Raw genomic sequence first — 22772 nt, 5'->3', positions numbered from 1 at the left:
TCACGTCACTCCAGCTTCTGTGCTTCACTCTCAGCTTTCCATCTAAAGTAATTTACTGCTTAGACTTTTCTACAGCCTGTGGTCAAGACAAAATTATTGTTTCAGTCTTGCAGAAGTGTTCTCAGAGCTATCGTCTATACTTTCAAAACTATTTAACAAGTGCTTATTAGAGTCTTGTTTTCCAGCCTGCCGGAAAGCGACATTAGATATCCCTATTTTCAAAAATTCTCGAGAGAGATCTGACTAGTCCGACTACCGTTCCATTAGTCTTCTTCCTATTGTAAGCAAGATTTTTGAATCTTTAGTTAACAAACACTTGATCTCTTATTTTCAATTTAGTTACTTACCTTTTAATAATCAATATGGATTTCGATGTTCTCATTCTACAGCTAATTTGCTAACAGTAATAACCAATAGGTTTTATCATACATTAGATAGAGGTGGAGAGGTTAAGATGATTGCTCTTGACTTCCTTCTTACAGTGCTTTAGGTCTGTAACATCTATAAAATTATTGAATCCTTCCTTTCCAATCGTAGTATAAAAGTTGTCCTTGATGGACATCACTCTTCTTCATACCCGGTAACTTATGGGGTTCCTCAAGGTTCAATCCTTGGCCTTATACTCTTTTTAATTCACATTAACGATCTTCCGGATATTCTCACATCAAAGGTGGCATTGTTCGCTCATATTACTACCATTTATTCTTGTCATGATCAGAAGCCAATACTCTCTAATTGCTTGTAGGGGGCATTTGTGTAGGTGGCATTTGCCAACACTCCCTAATTGCTTGTAGGGGCCATGTGCTTCTTACATAACTTAGTGCATTCAGGCTGGCATTGAACCTTTTATTTCCTCTTGACGATTCCAGGTCAAGCCTCACTCTCCTCCATGGTTTTCCTCACACTGTGCTGCGGCGATTGCCAATCGAAACCGTTACTTCCATATTTATCAGCAAAACAATTCTCCAGAAAACAGACGTCTGTTTATTACTGCCAGAAACAATTGTAAAAAAATTTTGTCTAACGCCAAAACCCGCTCTTCTTAAGTCATGAAATCTCGTATCTTATCTCAAAAGTTAGGCTCTCGTGACTTCTGGAGAATCTTTAATAGTATTAATAATAAGATCAAATCTTTAATTCGACCTCTTTTTTATGGTTCAGACTTTGTCACCTCACCTAAAGACAAAGCTGAATTGTTTGCTAAAAACTTTTCTTCAATATCAATTCTTGATTCCACTAGTTGCGTTCTACCTGATATTGCCAACAAACAGGTTGATCCATTGCTTGACATTCATATCACTCCAGCTTCTGTATCTAAAGTAATTTCCTGTCTAGGCTTTTACAACTTGTGGCCCGGACAACATACCTTTTATTGTCTTGCAAAAGTGTTCTCCGGAGCTGTCGTCTATACTATCAAAACTATTCAACATGTGCTTATCAGAGTCTTGTTTTCCAGCCTGCTGGATAGCGGCATCTGTTATCCTTATCTTCAAAAGTTCTGGAGAGCGATCTGATTCGTCTAACTACTGTCCCATTAGTCTTCTTCCTGTCATAATCAAAGTTTTTGAGTCTTTAATTATAAAACACCTAATTTCTCATCTTGAATCTAATAACTTACTTTCTGACCGTCAATATGGATTTCGATCTTCTTGTTCTACAGCTGATTTGCTAACAGTAATAACAATAGGTTTTATCGTGCATTAGATAAAGGTGGAGAGGTTAAGGCCATGGCTCTTGACATTTCAAAAGCTTTTGATAAAGTTTGGCATGCTGGTCTTCTCCATAAGCTTTCTTCTTATGGTGTATCCGGCAACATCTTTAAGATCATTGAATCCTTCCTTTCCAATCGTAGTATAAAAGTTGTCCTTGATGGACAGCACTCTTCTTATTATTCTGTAACTTCAGTGGTTCCTCAAGGTTCTATCCTTAGCCCTATACTCTTTTTAATTTACGTAAACGATCTTTCAGATATTCTCACATCTAAGGAGGCATTATTTGCTGATGATTATACCATTTATTCTTGTCGTGATAAGAAACCAACACCCACTGATTGCTTGGAGGGGGCATTTGGCTTAAAAAGGATCTCATTTTTGCTACAGCATGGGGCTCACAGTGGCTGGTGAACTTTAATTCAGATAAAACTCAATTTTTTTCAGCCAATTGTTATCGCAATAATTTAGATTTTCCTATATTTGTGAACGGTGATGTACTTGATGAGTCATCTACTCTTTATCTTCTAGGCTTAACTTTTACTTCCAATCTTTTTTGGAAACCATATATCAAATCAGTTGCAAAATTTGCATCTGCTAAGGTTGCATCTCTTTATAGAGCTCGTCACTTTCTTACTTCGGATTCTTTTCTCTATCTCTATAAATCTTAAATCCGGCCTTTTATGGAATACTGTTGCCATATCTGGGGCGGATCTTCTAATGATGCCCTTTCTCTTTTAGACAAGGTGCAAAAACACATTGTTAACATAGTTGGACCTGCTCTTGCAGCTAACCTCCAACCATCACACATCGTCGTAATGTTGCTTCTCTTTCTCTTTTCTACAAATATTATAATGGGCACTGCTCTAAAGAGCTAGCGTCTCTTGAGCCATCTACTAAAATTCATTCTCGTGTTACTCGTTACTCAATTAAGTGTCATCCTTTTTCTGTGACTGTTCCTAAGTGCTCCAAAAATGCTTATTCGTCTAGTTTTTTTCCTCAAACATCAGCTCTTTGGAAGTTTTTTTCCTCAAACATCAGCTCTTTGGAATTCGCTTCCTTCATCTTGCTTTCCTAATATAATTTGCAATCCTTTTAGTTGTCCGTCAATCGTTATCTTGCTCTACAATTTTCATATTTTTTCTTTCAGTAACTTCCAACTTTAACTAGTGGCTGCCTGCAGCCTTTAGTTGCACTGTGGACCAGAAGGCATATTAGGTTTGATGGAGTGTCACCTGGGATTTTTTTACTGATTAAGTAATGTTTTCATTATACTAACATGATTTAATCACATTTAAAATTAGTTTCACTTGCTAAGAGTGAAAAAATCACAAAACTATGAACCCCCTCCCAGAAAACAACAAAAATGAGGGGTTTGTTAATTTTACATGGCCACATCTCTTGAATGCCAAAGTATTTGTTGATGAAATTTGAAATCTATTGATTAATTTTGATTTAGTTTATGTCAGTAAAAAAGTTTTTATTGAAAACCTATTTAACACAGGTGGGCATGGGATGTCTAAAATTGTGGGTTATATTTGTCCCTTTGCTCCAATCCCACAACATTTTCTAAGGCAGCTTTGTTTTACAATATAATAAATTGAAAAATTTTACGAAGCATAATTTCTATAACTATACAATATTATAATCTTTTAATTCCAAAATCAACAACAGCAGTTTTTAATCTATCTCCATTATCTTTATGATCTATATTACGTTTATATCTTTGCCACGTAGGCTTAAACTTTGTATGAATTGCCTCACCACACTGTTCTGCATACTTTGACAAGCCGCATCCTGCATGCTTTACAAAAAGAAAAACATGGCAGCATATAATATGGATTTTCCATGACACTGTTAGTGTCTTTCTGAGTGAAGAAGCTGTCTCTTGTAGGCATAAAAAAGCATTTTTAAACAACGCTATTTTGTGTTCTGAGTCAGGATCGAGATTTCTTCCAAAACAAGCTTCTTTTACAGATTTAAAAGCTCTTAAGCTTTGGATTACAGGAAGTAGATAAGGTACTTTAAGTTGCAGTTCATGTTGAAGTTCATCAATCAATTTTACAATTTTATTTGCATTATTACCATCCCAACCAACTCCATGATATCCTCTTTTAATTATATAGTGTTTTTTCAACCACAACTCAAAACCATCCCACTCAGTTAAAAGAAACCCTGCTATTTTATCTACTGCTCCAATGAGAAGATGCAGCTTAGGTGGTGCAACTAAATTTTCTAGAAAAGTATTTTTATCAGTGTTAAGATATATTAGGCGTTTGTTCACAATGTTATCAAATTCCTTCATGGACGATCTCATAAATCCATTTTTAATATATGCTTCATAACAGGAATCAAGATTGTCAATAGTTCTAAGAGTTCCTATATCAAGCGTACATTTGCCACTGCACCACAAACAAGCTTTTTTACCTGCGTGCGATGAAAGACCGAATAATACATTGGCACATTTAAGATCAAAAGCAATATAATAGTTTGCATCCTCAAGATTAAGTTTCTCAAGCACTAATTTAAGGTTTTCATATTTGTCAGGAATATCTTCAACAATACCTATAATAAAAACTTTTTGAACGCCACTATTCATAAATTTATTTTCAGATTCTTGTTCTTCAAAAACATTCACAACAACTTTAAGGAAGCCTCCTCCACCATCTAAAAAAACTCGTACAAAACCTACACATGGATTTAAACCTCTTTCTTTGATAATATGCAGGATTAAATCAGAGGGATTTTTAATATATACTAAATCTCTTATGATAGCTTCATTCTGGTTAGAAACAAATTCAATTTGTTCTACGCTATAAAATTCATCTAGTTGTTCTTTAAGATTATCTAGTTTTTGAACTATATTTCAACTATATTAGTTTTTGAACGATATTTCAATTATATTTGAACTATATTCCACAGAGTCTCTTCTATTTAATCCAGTTCTAGTTGAAGAACAAAGCTTTTTAGTTTCATTATCAGAAAGTTCAAGAGAGACTTGCAGTTCCATGACTGTTATAAGAGAAAGTTGTTTACTGCTTCTGTTACTCTTTAAATTGGGAGCTCCAACTCTAATAGAGATAGGTGTTCCTCGTGTTTTTAGTTTAAAAAATGTCCCTTTTTCTATACCTTCGCTCTCCATCTTTTTTTTAATTAAAGCACTGGCTATTTGTTCTGCATATTCTCATAATTGTAAACAGTGACCAATTAAGTTGTCTACAGCAGCAGCTTGGGTACACTGATGAGAAATGCCTCGTCCAGAAACTAGAAAATAAATAATGCATACGTTTTAAGCTACTTTCGGTTCAATAAATGTTGGAATAGTGACACTCAAACATGGATCAGAAGATCGCCTTTTGTTGGCCCAATCAATCTAAAGCATTTCAGACTATAAATTAACAAAATTCTACTCCAACTTAACAATAAATTATACAAAGAGATTTGTTTGTAATAATTTGCTTTAGTTATCTTATATATTAAAATATATGTCTAAATATATATTATAAATAATGGATTGTTGAAATTTATTGCTAACAATTGCATAAACAGAAATAAATGACCACCAATATAGTACATCCACACACACAAATATAACTTTTTTACTTAAAATTGAAATAGTATACATATAAATTATATGTATTATAATATAATTAGTATTAGCATAAAAAAATACCTTAGCAACTTGAAGTCCCCATGACCCCCTAGAAGTATGGCCGCTCTTAAAAAGGTATAAATTTCGTTTACAACTGCCACAAATGACATAAGGAAAACTCATAATATTTTTATCATAACCATCATATATGTAGAGTTTGATAATATCTTGTATTCGGTTGGTGACTTCAGATAGCGACTTACATCTTGCACTTTTTTCAACCCAACACACTGCACAAACCGAATCACGTAAGAAACTGTTTCCAGACATAATATATTTGGTACTTTTATTTAATAAGTATTATTACTTATTGCTAAGAGTAACATCCAGACTGTTTTCATTAACGGAGAAGCGCTCTTTGATTTTTTTATTGAAAAAGTCAAATTTGTAGTCTAGTATACTAAATACGCAACAGTGACATTTTAAAGCAAGTTTAAAATTTAGTTTAAATGATTATACGGCGAATTAAAGAGGTCTTCTACGTAAAACTCGGTACTCAGTTTAACTTTACTTACTCATTTGCACATTTTATTTGAAAATTGATTTGACAATTTTATTGTCTTAGCAAGTGAAACTAGTTTTAACTATGATTAAATCTTTTTACTATAATGATAACAATAACTTATCAGTGAAAAAATCCCAGGTGACACTTCATCAAACCTAAACTCATCTCTGGTCCACAGTGGTTGGAAGCGAAGACGTTTAAAAAAAAATTTGAGCTTGAGAAGGATCTCAATTCTGCTACAGCATGGGGCTTACAGTGACTGGTGAACTTTAATTTCACCATCAAAAATCACCAGAACTATTGCCGTAATGTATCGAGTCCGCCCATACGTGAATATTTCAAGTCTCAAATTGATATATTTTGGGCTGATTCACTGTTTCATTAACTATGGTAATATATCATGGGCAAGTACGCATAAAACAAAACTTGAAAAAATTTATAAGCTACAAAAACACGCTTGCCGAATCATATACTCTAAATTTAAACGTGAACAACCAAAACCTCTTATGAAAGATATGAAAATGATGGATATATTTGAAATAAATATCTATCAGCATCTAATTTTTATGTATAGATACTACAACAATTTTTTACCAGTAAATTTTAATGACAAGTTCGAAATAAAGCTAAATGATAAGTATAATCTAAGATCAAATAGAAACATTAATATAAATTGCCTCGGAATGGTAACAAACTCTCAGAATATTGTATATCTTATGGAGGACCTAAATTATGGAATGAATGTCAAAAGTATTTTAAGTTTACAGTAAAGTCCTTAAGTTTATTCAATGATCTTAATAATTAAAAAATTATTTTTGTTTTAACTAATTAACTTTTTGTTTGTTTGACTATTTTACCGTTAACTTTGCTACTTATTTGCTTCTTAATACGAGCTTTATATTATACGTGTTATATACTTCTTAATGCGATCTCTTTAGTTTATTTATGATGAGTTTTATATTTATATTATACTCGATTTTAATGCTGTATATTTACGATTTATTAAAACGATTTATTACTCTTCTTTTTTATTATATAAATCTGCGATTTATTATTCTTTTAAAAGGGCCTCTATGAAAATATTTGCGATAACGTAATGTTATCCTTATCTTCTTTGAGTTCCTATCTGCTTTAACCTTATTTTATTGTAACACTAGTGTATACTCTTGTAATAGAATTTATTTTATATATATTTAAACGAGCATTGTAGAAATTATTATACTATGTTAAACAGAAAAAACAATAAAAAAAAAATTAAAAAAATGTTACTTCTCTTTCTCTTTTCTACAAATACCATAATGGGCACTGCTAAGAGTTAGCGTCTCTTGTGCCATCAACTAAAATTCATTCTGGTGTTACTCGTCATTCAATTAAGTCTCATCCTTTAACTGTGATTGTTCCTAAGTGCTCCAAAAACTCTTATTCGTCTAGTTTTTTTCCTCAAACATCGGTTCTTTGGAATTCGCTTCATTCATCTTGCTTTCCCAGTCTTTCAAAGGAAGACGTGCGATCACAAGTCTTTATATGACCAGGCAAATTACAGTTAGCTTTGACGATTTCACCTCAGCTATTTAAATGTAAAAACGCGCTGATATTTTTTTAAAAGTATAATTCACAGTTGTATATATTTTTTTAATTTATAATATAGAAATTGTTTAAGTGTGCATTTTTTATAAAATGCGTTATTAAAAAATGAAAAAAATTATTTTGTTTTTATAAACAATGACTTTCTACGACAACGAAAGTCTCTTTAACAAACTTAACATAAGTATAATTAAAGTTAATACATTTGAAAAGGTAAACGAAATTTCGTTGAAAAAAAACACAAATGTTTTAGAAAGCCATTACAATCAAATAAGTTTGATCTAAAATGATTTTATATTTTCGAAATGCTTTTTAATGAAGTAACAAAACACTTAAAATGAATTTTTATAATAAGTATTTATAAACTGTTGTCTTTTTTTTACTTATGTAGTTATATATTTTTTATGATAAATGTTTATCTTTTGAAACTTAATAAAAAAACAAAAAACAAAGTACAAATGTTGAAACAAAGAATGAAATGATTTTTTTAATTCGTAAATAGCAAAGCATCTTATGAGACCTCTCAACCGGTATTGGACCCTGTTGATTTCCAAACTGTTACTTATCTAAAGAACAAGCGAAAGCAAAAAGTGCTTATTGGATCTGGAAAAATTCTAAACAATTTATGTATGCCAAAACCACTTTCTTCGTATGATTGCTCTAAAACTACTTCTATATTTGTCTCTCATTTATCGCCAACTGCCTCTACTGAAGAATTAGCTGAATTTATCAACATAACATTTAAAACTAAAGCCACTTGCTTAAAAATTGTCACAAGTAAATATCACTCTTCCTTTAAAGTATCTGTATCTGCTGGAGACGCTGTCAGGCTCTACGACTGTAGCAAGTGGCCAGAAAAAGCGCTAGTGCGTCGTTTCTTTGAAAATGGCAGTAAAGATTTGTAGCTTTAATTGTCGTGGTGTGCAAAGTTCTACACACGAATTAGTACTCTTGTCTGTAACATGTGATATCATCTGTCTCCAAGAGATTTGGTTACTCAATACTGAACTTAGTTTCTTGAACAACATTGTACCTGGTTTTTTTGGCTTTGGAGTGTCTCCAACTGATTCTTCAGCAGGTTTAATTCGCGGCAGACCATTTGGTGGTGTTGCTATCCTGTGTCGTGATTCTGTCTTCTGCAGAACTCGAGTTGTTACTACCGATAATTCATGGTCTGTTGCTATCCAACTTGTAAATAACTTCTCTGATAAGTTCACAATTATCAATGTTTACATGCCTTGTGATTCATATGAGAATGTTGATGAGTATCTCGAATGCCTTGGTAGTCTTTCAGCTCTTATTTCAGATTTAAATGGTAAATTTGTTATTACTGGTGACTTTAATTGTGATCCAAGATTTCGGTCTCCATGTAGCAGTCTCCTAGTTGATTTTTGTACAGATGAACATCTTGTTACAGCTGATATCTGTCTTCCACATGATTCCTTTACCTTTGTTAGTGAAGCATGGGGCACCTCTTCTTGGATTGATGACTGCCTTGTCTCCCATAGTTCTCTATGCAATGTTAATAACTTTGAAATAATTCATTCAACTAGTTCATCTGATCATTTACCTTTAGCGTTTGATATCTCGTTTAAAATTAATATATCTTATTCTTATACTGCTCAACTTACTTCGACAAGATCTCCTAAAATAAATTTTAATGCTTTGTCGACCATTATGATAAAGGAGTATACTTCCACTGTGTCTAACTTAGTGTCTTCAATTAACGGGGGTCAATTTGAAGTAATTAACTGTAGTAATGTACATTGTAACTCACATGAGCATGTTAAGCATATTAAACAACTGTACAATATCCTGAATGAATGTCTTACTCAATCTTCATCTCAGTGACTTAATTGTTCTAAATCAAGTTTAAATAGAAAACAACCTATGACAGGTTGGACAGATTTTGTTAAAGATGCTCATAAGGCTGCTAAAGATGCGTTCTGCTTATGGCGCAGCTAAAATAATTCAAAATTTGGCCCAATCTTCAATCTTTTTAAAAATTCAAGAGCCTTATATAAATATGCCATTCGTTTCTGCAAAAAAAACGAAGATACTATAAAAGCAGAAAAGCTGGCTAACAGTTTAGCGAATAAGAACTATACCAGTTTCTGGTCTATCGTGACTTCTATTCGCAGCGATAAATGTAGTCTTCCACCTTCTATAGACTCTGCTTCAGGTCCTGATAATGTATGCCACATGTGCTATAATAACTATTCCACCCTGTTCAACTCAGTCAAGCCAGCATGCAATATAAATGACAACTTTATAGTTAAACACTGTAATCTTCTTAAAGATGATGCCTTTCTTGTCACTCCTGATGAAGTCCAATCTATCATAAATCGTATGTCCTGTGGAAAAGCAGCTGACCATTTTGGACTTCAGTTAGAGCATTATCTCTATGCTAGCCCAAATTACTTTAATATTTTATCTTTATGTTTTTCCTCAATGCTTTGCCATGGATACATGCCTATTAGTGCTTCACACTCTGTTATTTCTCCTGTGGTTAAAGATAAGAATGGTGACATTTCCGATTCTGCTAATTATCGTCCAACTGTTTTGGTGACAACTTTCTCCAAGATTTTGGAACATATTTTTGTCTCACGCATTAATGAAAGTTTCACTGGGACTCCAAACCAATTCGGATTTAAGAAAAACCATAGCACTTTTATGCCAGTTCTTATTTTAAAAGATATTTTAAATTTTTACCTATCACATGGCTCAAATATGCATGTGGCATTTATTGACATTAGTGAAGCCTTTGATAAAGTTCGCTTTGATACACTATTTACGAAACTAATCTAAAGTTATCTCTGGTGTAACTTTACGCTTACTTATTGTCTGGTATGTTGGTCAAACAGCTCAGATCCTTTGGGGTGGAATATTTTCCAAAATATTTAATATCAGTAATGGAGTGCAACAAGGAGGTGTACTGTCTCCTCTTCTATTTAATATATATATTAACGATCTTAGTGTTTTACTCAATAAAACTACCGTAGGCTGTTGCTTGGGTCCTTCTCTTGTTAACCATCTTCTTTATGCTGATGATATTGTCCTATGTGCACCCTCAGCCAAAGGTCTCCAGATCTTACTTGATTTATGCTCCAGTTATGCTGTGAAACATGACATAGTTTATAACAATATTAAGTTTCAAATAATGTTTTTTGAAATTTATAAACCCCTTATAAATAGCCCTAGTTTCACATTATCTGGCATGGTTCTCACATACACTAGTCGTTATAAATATCTGGGTTACTTGATCTCAAACGATATGCAGGATGACAAAGATATTTTAAAACACGTGCGTTCTATCTATGCTAAAGCTAACCTCATCCGTAGAAAGTTCAGCTCTACACAGATACAAACAAAGATCATGTTATTAAATGCCTTTTGCAGTCCAATCTATGGATGTCAGCTGTGGTATCTTTGGAGAAAAGACTCATTCCATCGCCTATGTGTTGCATATAATAATGCACTTCGCTTGATATTAAACATGCCACCATGGAACAGTGCAAGTGAATTATTTGTGAAACATGGTGCCCATTCACTTAATGTTGTAATTCGCAAGCAACAATACTCCTCACTGTTACTGCTGCAGAATAATGAGAACCTCGTCATAAAAACTTTTGTTAACTCTGACAGGTTCTTGCTGTCTCTACTGATGTTTAAATGGAGAGCTGAGTTATATTTATAACACTTTAGTTTCTTATCTTTATTTTATTTATTTATTATTATTTTTTTTTCTTGGGTTTTGTTTATATTCAAGTGTGATAGTCTTTGTGTTATTATAATCCACTTTATTTTACCCATTGTATATTTATTATATTGGGCCTTGAGCCTGTCAATAAATTTTGATTGATTTGATTAATATATATATATATATATATATATATATATATATATATATATATATATATATATATATATATATATATATATATATATATATATATATATATATATATATATATATATTGTGTTATTGCTTGAGTTAATTTTTTTATTTTATTTTCTCTTTTGTTAAGATTTTTTTTTTCTTTTTTAAAGTTTTTTTTAGATAACTTTAATTAGGTTTTTGTAGCGCGTTTTAAATTTTGAAAATATGTTAAAAACCGTGGTCAAGATGTCAAAAAAAATTACTTTTTGCGTGGTCATATAATTGTGTACAATCGCACGTCTTCCTGTTAAAGACTGTTACCTGATTCATATAATTTGCAACCTTTTAAGTTGTCTGTCAAATATTATCTTGCTCTATAAACTTTAGAAATTTCTCTTCCAGAACTTCTAATTATAATAGTGGTTGCTTGCAGCCTTGTTGGAAGCGAAGATGTTGAAAAAAAAAGTTTGATTTTATAATTAATTGCTTTTAATTATTAATTTTAATTATTATTAATTTAATTATTATTATTATTAAAAAGTTTGATTTTATAATTAATTGCTTTTAATTATAATTTTAATTATTATTACCTGGTTAAAGCCTGATTAAACCCTCATTTTATATTTATCAATTAACTTAATTTTTAATTTAATTACTATAGAACTGTTATAATAGTTATATAGATTAGAATAAATAATGACTAGGTAATGACAAACTATTTATATACACTTGAAAAAGCATCTGTTAAACCACGGAATAAATATGTTTAATTTATAATATTCATATATAACTTGTTTTAGCTCCTAGACAAGCCAATAACTTATAGGCTAACATATAGTATAAGTACCTTATAGGCTAACATAAGTTAAAGGTTATCATATCTTATAAAAGAAGATTATGAATAAAGTAATCCATAATATAGAATATATCATCTATATAATTTATATAGAATGTATAACTTATAGAAGATTTTTTTTTATAGCTGTTCTTTTGACATATGTGGCGTTTTTTGAGTAGCCAAATTTGTGAATATTTTGTATTTTATTTTGAATCTTTCTGTATTTAGATAAGGTTGAGCAACTGGAAGATCCATAGAAGTATCCAAGATCCAATATATATCCATAGATCCAATCACATTATGAACAACAATAAAAAACTTATAAAGATAAACTATAACTATAACTTATAGAAGATGCTTCTTTAAAGTAAACAACAAATATTTCTATTAAAAAATAAACATTGCCTTAAAGTTCAAAAGTATGAAATGCTTTTAAGGGCAAAATGTTACGTTATAGTACAATAATTACCTCAACAAACGACAAAATTAACATTAACTTACATTAAATTTAATCAAATTAACAGTAATGGTAATAAACAGAACAAATAAAGGTTGACGATCATCGAAAATGAATATGATCATCATCATAATCATAATGCTGTGATGCAGTCTCTCCAAGATAAAACCTACTTCATAATCACTTTCCGCCCTTTTTTTAATAGAACTAATGACTTTCTTTATGCCGAAACCCAATTATCTGCATCTTTATGCTCTATAACTTATACACGCATGCAGTGTATAATTATTATACACTGCATGCGTTCTTATTAAAGATTTAACACTAGGTGTTCAGTGTTAGAAAGATGGAATGGAAGCAAACTGGCTTAGGATAAATATAAATAAGAAAAAAGTTATGTATTGTAAACTCAATAATGAGCGAGTAGAAAAAACTAGGAAGCGGCCATGTGGAGCGTGTAGAAAGGAGTTGGAGCAAACTTTGTTGTTTGCACAGTTTGTAAGCAACGGGTTTTTAAGAGATGTAGTTGTATACAAGGTTCTCTTAAGCTTAAGCTTGTTGTGCAAAAAACTTTTGGTGATTAAAGAGAAGAGGTCTAAATAGAGACTGAAATAAATAGCGGAGAAAAGATAAAGTGAGTTGGTAAATTTTTTATCTTGGAGATACAATAGGCTCAGCAGGTGCAGAAAAAGAAACATCAAGGGTAATCTTTTGTTTTGATTGTTAATTGTTGAAGTTGTGATATTTTCATACATTTTTATATCACCAGCCACTCTTCAACACCTAAATACCTCAAAGCCTACCCCACTTTCTTGATACTCTGTCAAAAGCTTTTCTAGATCAACAAATGTTATCCACAGATTCATCAGATATATATACATATATATATATATATATATATATATATATATATATATATATATACATATACATACATATATACATATATACATATATATATATATATATATATATATATATATATATATTATATATATATATATACATATATATATATATATATATATACATATATATATATATATACATATATGTTTTACAGGTTTGGATGGTTCTCCACAATGTCATTTAAGGTCATTATGCAGCATGGCCTGACAAAATGACTTGATATATATATATATATATATATATATATATATATATATATATATATATATATATATATATATATATATATATATATATGTATATATGTATATATGTATATATATGTATATACCAATGTGTTAACCAAATTATTTGCGTAAAGTATAAAAAAAGAATACTATATTTACATAAATTTTTACAATTTTTTAAAATTTACAAATTAAAAGTTTTAATAAACAAATAAAAAAGTTTAATTTCTTAAAAAAAAATTTACAAATACAAAAATCAATTTTTTTTTCAATTTACACATACTAAAGTTTCAACTTAGTGGAATTTGTCGCTAATATTTACTTGCGCGGTCAAATCTCCCCCGGCCATAGTTGAATCCGATGTATATAAAAACGTTTTAAGTCATAAAAACTGTTTTTTCGGGGAACGAGAAAAAACTTATTAAATCCAAAATTATTACTTTAATAATTTCAAAAAAAAATTTTGAGTGTTTTATGACATCTTTAAATATTACATTTGTTAAAATATATATCAAAATTTGTGATATTTATATGTGTTATACATAGTTAAAGTTGTCTGACTTAAAAATAGTTTTTATGACTTAGAACGTTTTTGTATACATCGATTCAGTTGTTTATTGAATTTAATTCTAAAATACCATATAGCAGTGAAAGTTCTTATTACTAACATTTTATTTGACTGAAATTCTTTTCGATTAAAAAAAATTCATTCAAAAGACTGATATTTTATTTGACTAAAGCAACAAAAGCTTTTTTCAACTACGAAAACTTTTTTAACTTTTAACATTCTATCGAATAAAATTCTATTCCTATTGAAAAACGTTTTTCTTCAAAGATATTCTTGAAAGAATTTGACGTTCTATTAGTTAGTTAGATTCAATAGACACATCCCGAATTTCAATGATGTAATGTTACGGCTATCTGAAATCGAGGCGAACCATGACAAAATATAAATTTTCAAAATAAAACATTTTAACATTTTTTGTTTTTTATTTCCTACAAAAATGTTTTTTGCTTATGAACATGATGTTTTTTATGTTTTTTTATTTATTGTTGTTAATCTTAATAATATCTTTTTTTCTTTATTGAAAAAAAGAATTTAAAAAATATGGATGTAAGTCTTAGAGTTGCAGAAGAGGAGGTTTATATTGGTTCAACTAAAACTCGTCCTAAACAGCTGGAAAGTGGTGGTAGGGGTCAATACTGCTGTGTACCAATGTGTAAAAATGCTAGGTATGACAAACATAAAAATAAGACGAACATCGGTTTATTTACTTTTCCTAAAAACAACCCTCAATTGTTAAAAAAGTGGATTAGTGTATTCAATAACATTCGACGACAAGGAGGAGTGGACAATTTTAATGTTGAAAAGAAGTATACCTTAGTATGTGAGTTTCATTTTAACATAAGTGATATAATCTTAAAACCTTGTTCCGGCAGAAAAACACTTCATCAAGATGCTATCCCGTCTATTTTTGTATTTAAAGAAAACATTATTAAAAAAGAAAGAAAAACTTTAAAAAAACGACTTAGTTGCAATATATCAACAGAAGCTTTAGAAAGTGAAACTTGCAATAGTATAGAAATTGATATAAATTTTCATATCGATTGGCCCAAGGAAGTTGTTGTTTGTGAAAATTGTCAAACTCTAAAAGAGCAATTAGAGAAACTTAAAAAAGAAAACGATTTCCTTAAAAAAGAAAACGATTTCCTTAAAAATGAAAACGATTTTCTTAAAAATGAAAACTTAAAATTAACTAAAGTAAACTCCGATATAAATGATGAAATTAAGATAAAAAATAAAAACGAGTTTAATTATGAAAATATTTCCACTGAACCAAATTTGTTCAAATATTTAACTGGTTTAAAAGTAGACAGGTTCAATGATATATTTTTTTTAGTGGACCCAGGTGAAAACTGTAAATTTTTAAAACTTTATGTTTCTCAGTCAAGTGTTGAAAAAAAAAAAAAAAACAACAACAACATAGAATCAATGCTAAAAAAAGGTCCGAAACCAAAATTAAGTGCACTTGGTCAGTTTTTTATGATTCTTGTTTATTTTAAAAATGGATTTGCACTTTCTCATATTGGATGGTTGTTTAAGTTACCAAAAACAACAATATCATAACAGATAATATCCTGGATTAATTATTTGTACTTTACACTTGGTAGGATACCTATTTGGCCTTCTAGAGAACAAATTGATTTGACAATGCCTGAATGTTTTAAAAAATCTTACCCAAAAACAAGATGCATCATTAATTGCACTGAGTTGTTTTGTCAAATACCATCATCTTTAAATATTCAGAGTTCTATGTATTCAAGTTACAAAAGTCATGTTACTTACAAGGGATTATTAGGAATATCTCCTTCTGGTGCTATAATATTTGTAAGTCAGTTGTATCCAGGATCAGTATCAGATAAGGAAATAGTAAGAAGAAGCGGATTTTTAAATAAAAATTTATGGGATAAAGATGATTCTGTAATTGCAGATAGAGGGTTTACAATTGAAGAGTAATTAGCAAATATAAATGTAAGTCTAAACATCCCTTCATTTTTGAAAGGTCGAAACCAATTTACATTAGCTGAGGTTAAAGAAAGCCAAACTATTGCATCTGTACGAATACATATAGAGCGTGCTATTCAAAGAATAAAGCAATATAAAATAATTCGTAATGAAATATCTATATCTTTGCATGGTTCAGTAAATCAAATTTGGACTATTATTTGTCTCCTTGCAAACTTTCAATCACCATTAATAAAAGATACAGAAAAAACATAATATTTTTTTAAACTAAAAGAATTTATTTTTCTAATAATGTAATAAAAAAACTGCTTTTAAATAATAATATTTTATTCGTCATATAATTTATTGTTCAATTTCATTAGTCTCAAGTTCAATGATAGCAGGTAAAAGATATTTGATATAAAATAAGTTTAGTTTATTTACAACATCTTTAAAGTACGTTATATCAAAAGGAATTCGAATAATAATGCATCCTTTGAATGTATAAACAATGAAATCACAAAATGTTACTTGTGATATGCCAAGAGCCATTTGTATTTGAGTGTAATATCCATTTTCGTGTTTTTTTCGCAAGACTGGTTTGTCATTTTTTATTTTCACATAAAAAGAATTGTCGAGTACTAATTTTTTGGGTGTATAGTTTCTCTTTGACCAAGGAAATTTCATTTCTATTAACCCAAAATCATTATTCAACTCTCCATAAATTAACATACCATCAGGTGATGCTGCAAGACATGGTAATTTAGGTTGTATAACAATCCCTGTTTCTCTGCATTTTATAGAATGATTAAGTTTGTGTTTCATAATGTCTTTATAAATATCTCTAGCAATAGGTTTAAACTCTTTACCATGTTGTACAGCTTTTTTAAAAAGTTTAGAATTAGATAAATTATATTTTTGTGTAAAGACAGGTATTAGACTGTCAAAGTTTTTGACTTTAATATATACTTTATGAGCATTGCTAGAAGTAATTTTGTTTTGTCGTATTGCAAGCCATTTATCTGACAAATTTTGTAAAAATTTTTTTTTTTAATATCTTTTGCCTTTATATATGTAACTTTTATTCTTTCTAAATAGTTTTTCTTTTCAAAAGAAAATGTACAATTTGGAATGATGTCATTATAGTCATCATTTATTTTTTTTAAGGGTAAATACTCAAATTCAATTTCTGGTTCTTGAATAGCAGATTCATCTTTAGCTAATTTTTGTATATTTGATATTATTTCAAAATGTGGTTCCACAACTTGCAAATGCATACTAAGAGGTGAGCCTGTTGGAAATTGACCGAACCTTGTATTTATGTATTTGTTAGTGTAAATGGGTGGCACAACATGGACAAAACCAATTTTGTAGTCGACATCAATAAGTTTTTTTTGCAACTCTAACACTTTTAAGTTCATGTGATGTTCATTAAAAAAAAGTAGGTATATACTCTACATACAATGTAGAGTATATACCACGCTTATTATTTTCTCTCTTAATAGTTGAACTCATTATAGGAGCTTTACTTATATTTTTTTCACCGGGTATGCCCCATTGTCGTTGTTTACTTGTACAAGAAATTTCAGTTGGGACTTTTTTAAGAAATTTCATAGAGTAATCAGCTAATTCTAACAACAAAGCCATTACATGGTTACAATACCCACTCAATCCTGCTGGACAAGAACAGTAAGCATACACAACATGGGACGAAACTTTTGATAGGTGTACAATAACTTCTCTTTTTTCCTTTTTCATACTCACTTTACACAATCTTTTAACTTGAAATACATTTTTTGCAGAATATGTAAATATTGTGTCTGATGAAACATAACGCTCCTCTTGGAATTTTCTACCTCTGAACAGTGTTTTTTTAATTGATAATCTTTTTGATTTACCACTTAATTTACGATAATTTTGAATTTCCTTTAAGGTAAATAAGGGCATTTCTTTCAAGCTTTTACCCCATTTGTTTGTAACAGATACTTTTGATTCATCTTTGTAACTTTTTATGGTATAAAAACATTACTTTCTTCTAAATAATCACTTTCAGATAATTCTTCTGACAAAACAAGAGGAATAGCTTCTTCAGTATTTAAAATATCAATTATAGTAACAGTTGACATCTTTTTTTAAATTTTGATTTTTTAAAATCTAAAATTCTTGTCATGGTTCGCCTCGATTCCAGGTAGCCGTATCATTACATCATTGGAATTCGGGATCTGTCTATTCAATAAAATAAAAGTGACAACAAAATGTCTTCAAATTAAAAAGGACTCTAGAGGAAGGTTACAATTCTTAAAAAAGTTCTGTTGAAAAAATTTAAATTTTACACTTATAATAAAAATGAATAAGAAGGAATTCTATATTTACAGCCATACGCAGTTGTTGTAAATAATCGTTGAAAATATTTTTATCGTATTAAGTAATACTTAAAATAATATTTATTTTAATTATTAATTATTTAAAAGCGAGTTACGTAATTAAAGTGGATTTTTATATTACATGGCGAATTACGCAAATAATTTGCTTTCGAACAATGATAAAATTTGATAATGATCGAAAAGCAGATCCAAGTATCACATTGTTACTTATTTATTTGCAAATAATAAAATATCGTACTTGCTTTCTTGCTACCCAAGAAAAGACACCATTTAAGTATGAAAAAGATAAAGAAGATTGCGAAGCAAGAAACAGAAACAAGTAAGCTTTTTTTTTTTTTTTTTACTCAACAGCCGACAGCAACCTAAACTCCCAATAATATGAAAACGCTATATAAATTTTATTCCTGGGTAACACCCTGTATATATATATATATATATATATATATATATATATATATATATATATATATATATATATATATATATATATATATATATATATATATATATATATATATATTTATATATATATATATATATATATATATATTCATATATATATATATATATATATATATATATATATATATATATATATATAGCATATATTTTACTGCTACCCGCAGTACCAGGAATTAGCTAAATGCTAATGTTTATAATATAATTTAATATTGCAACTCTGAGTTTCATGTGTTACCACAATCTATATATATATATATATATATATATATATATATATATATATATATATATATATATATATATATATATATATATATATATATATATATATATATATATATATATATATATATATATATATATATATATATATATATATATATATATATTTGTGTGTGTGTTTGTGTGTATGGCTATTGCCATTGTTCACTGACTTTATCTTTTTATAACTCAAAAATTGCTGCTCTCTAAAAAAATCCTGAACTAAAATGCTATAATGCAAGTTAAATACAACTTTTACATCTCAATGCTGAAACAATGTAAATATTAAAATAAAAGTTCAGTGATGGAATGTGGAAAAAAAGTGTTTTTTCACTAGCTAATTTTTGATTGCAAATTTCTCTGAAATTTCGTTTCAGGCTTATTTTTGTTGTAATTTATTCAATTCAAATCAGAAAATCCTTCAAAAAGCTAGAAACAACTAAGTTTTCATAATTAATTATTTTACAGAAATAAAACGATCAGTTCAGTGACGAAACAAGCAATATAATTAAAATCGCATTTCATAAAAGTTTGTGATAAATTTTAAAGTAAAGGTGAAAATGGCATTGGAACAATGTTACTATTCTCAACATAAAAATAATGAGATTTTGATATATCTTTGATTTTTCTAGACTTAAAATTAAACTGTATCGAAGTTTATCTCTTCACTTTACTATATCGCTTTCTGACATATGTTTCACAAATACTTGCATATCTTATAATGCTGACTCAGAATCTGAAGCTGATTTGATCTTGCGTTGACAAGATTTAGTTCTTAGTTCACGGATTGTTTAACTGTAACTCCAATTCCTTAAACCTCTTTTTCCTCGCATCGCTGCAAAAAAAAGCTAATAACGGGTGATGCGGAAGTTATCGGACAAAATAAAAACGTCAATAACTTATTTATAAATAAAAAAACAAACTACAATTATATTTTTTTTTAAATAAAGCATTTATCTTTTAATAAAAATATATTATTTTTTATATGAAAAAACACCACCATCTGCAGTTGATCTCAATTTTGCTCTGACGCCTTTCATATGCGACTGTAAAAAGTTTAAATCAATTTCTTGTAGTTTTAGTTTGATGCGATCAATCAAAACTTGCTATGTTGAAGCTTGCAAATCTCCCTCGTAAACCTTCTGTGCCAAATGTCCCCAAAAATTTTCAATTGGTTGTGCTTGAGGCACATTTGGGGGATTGGATTCTTTATCAATATAATAGACATATTGGTCCATCCAATTTAGAGAACCTTTAGAATAATAAGAACTTGCTAAATCTGGCCAAAATAAATAGTTAAAGTCTCCATGATACTTGTGAATAAATGGAAGAAGTCGTTTTTCTAAACATTCATTAATATAGATTGATGAATTGATCGCTACAGCCTTGGAAGTACGAAACAATGGCTCGGACATACCACGGTCAGATATGGCTATCCACATTAATAATTTTTTTGGAAATTTCTCTTTTCCTATAAAACGAACACTTTCTGGGCATGTCTTTTTGTTGTTTGTGTAGTATCCAGAATTTCCAGGCATGTTGTCCCTTGCAACACAAAAGTATTTTTCGTCATCGATGACTAGAAGCGATTTTGTGTTATAGAGTGGTTAACTAGTTTCCTGCTTCTTTTTTTTGCCTTTATTTGTTGTTCTATAGTGTATTTTGGAGTCTTTTCACGTTTTCTATATTTAATATTCATTTGTTTTAACTGGTTATATTATGGAAAATCTAAACCACCTAATATTGGTGATTTAATTTTTGATTTTTTAAATGAATACAGATAATTTCAGTTAGATAAGATATTTTGATATTATTATGACAAAAAAAATATTTATTAAGTTTGTAAAAATATTCAATAAAAGTTGCTTTGTGAAACTATTTTAATTTATAGAGTTTCAAAAGAGAGTGTTATATTTACTGACTGATATAAGAAATGCCAAAACACAGTGACCAAGCCTGTTTCCAATAGTGAATTTATAAGCTAAATAAGGTTTATTTTGTCAGTAGCTGAATTTGATGAAGAGGACAAGATATTAGATGACAAAAAAAAAAACACTTCCCTCAGTTCAAATATTTTCTACTCAAAACTTGTTTTAACAGAAGTTTTTAGGTTTTTTAAATATAACTAAAGAATAAAAAGTTAGATGAAATCGAACTCGTTTTAAGCATTTTTTTTACTACTGATTTTGTTCTCTACCCCTATATATATATATCATATTCTTCCTGGTATTGAAAAGTGTTGTCATAATTCTTTATTAATTTTCTACCAGCTATTAACGTATTTAGTGCAGTCATGCGTAAATGTTTGAGTAAAGTTTTTCTTTTTAACAACAATTTCAACAAGAAAAATGAATAATAACAGACTTGTGTTTGACATTTATGCTTTGCTGATAACCGCATAGCATTTATGTCATTTGAATGTTAAGCAACTGTTACGTCGTAGTTAGTGTTTTTGACTAAATAGAAGGTAACTTGAACATGTTCAATTAAATACAGTGTTTTTAGTTAAATGATCAAGTTTTGATAAAAAGAAAATACAAAAGTAAAAATTTTATTTTTGTTCACGTTTTAATTTTTGTAAGTTAATATTTAAAAGTATAAAACTTATATACATTATTTAAAAATATACTGTTAATTAGCTTTATTTAAAAAGGGCTCCTTTCCCATCTTTGCCACTATTGGTTGCAAAGTTTTTTTTTCCAGTTCCCCTTCAATTTAACGCCTTTTAAGTTTTTCAGGTTTGACTTTCTCAAGTACGATCTTGAAACTTTCAAGTTTCATTTCCGCATTTGCTCAAGCATTTTTTTGAAGTCAAAATTGACTAAGTCAGACTTCAAAGTTTAGGTCGAACTTCACTCAAGTTTGCTTCTGGCATGCTACCCCAAGTTTAGTAAAATCATCTTAGTAAAAAACTTAATGAATAAGTTAGCACTTCGGGGTAACTTATTCATTGAGTTTTTTAAATGTGTAAAATTCATGAAAAGTTTGTTAACCGTAAAATATTTTGCTCAGCTTACATTACTTTTGTGACACATTGCACCATGGGAAAAGTTATTAAATTTTACATTATTAATTTTATTTTACGATGATCCTAATATAGAAAGTTTTAATAATTTTAATAAAAATCATATGAAGTGTATGAAACAATTATAGTTTAAGTTTTGATACAAAACATATATAAACTTAATATTCCATAAAAAAATTTACTAACATCAAGAACACGCAATTTTAGTTTAGACGAATTAAAATAGTTTCAATTTCAAAGGGTTTTACTTTAATTTAATTTTACTTAATTGAAAAACTCGCAAATGAAGAGCAAAAGTGCTTAAAAACAAAGTTAAAACAAAAAGCCATTTGTTTTAACTTTTTTTTTTTTAAATAAAAGGCGGAAATAAAAA

General features: G+C 29.2%; 1 protein-coding gene across 1 annotated transcript; it reads right to left on the bottom strand.

The window, feature by feature from the left end:
• Positions 1 to 20480: 20480 nt before the first annotated feature.
• Positions 20481 to 20912, bottom strand: LOC136092075 (uncharacterized). Its single transcript, XM_065819794.1, has one exon. It carries the CDS (start codon positions 20910 to 20912, stop codon positions 20481 to 20483), a length of 432 nt encoding a protein of 143 aa, XP_065675866.1.
• Between the last annotated feature and the right edge of the window lie 1860 nt (positions 20913 to 22772).

This window comes from Hydra vulgaris, chromosome 15 (assembly GCF_038396675.1).
Source record: "Hydra vulgaris chromosome 15, alternate assembly HydraT2T_AEP".
NCBI classification, from domain to species: Eukaryota; Metazoa; Cnidaria; class Hydrozoa; order Anthoathecata; family Hydridae; genus Hydra; species Hydra vulgaris.
Note: the sequence above shows the minus strand (reverse complement) of the source record. Positions and strands in the feature narration are given on the sequence as shown.

Coding starts and splice junctions, on each gene's coding strand:
- LOC136092075 (XM_065819794.1), bottom strand. CDS start 20,912: ATGCCTGGAAATTCTGGATACTACACAAACAACAAAAAGACATGCCCA.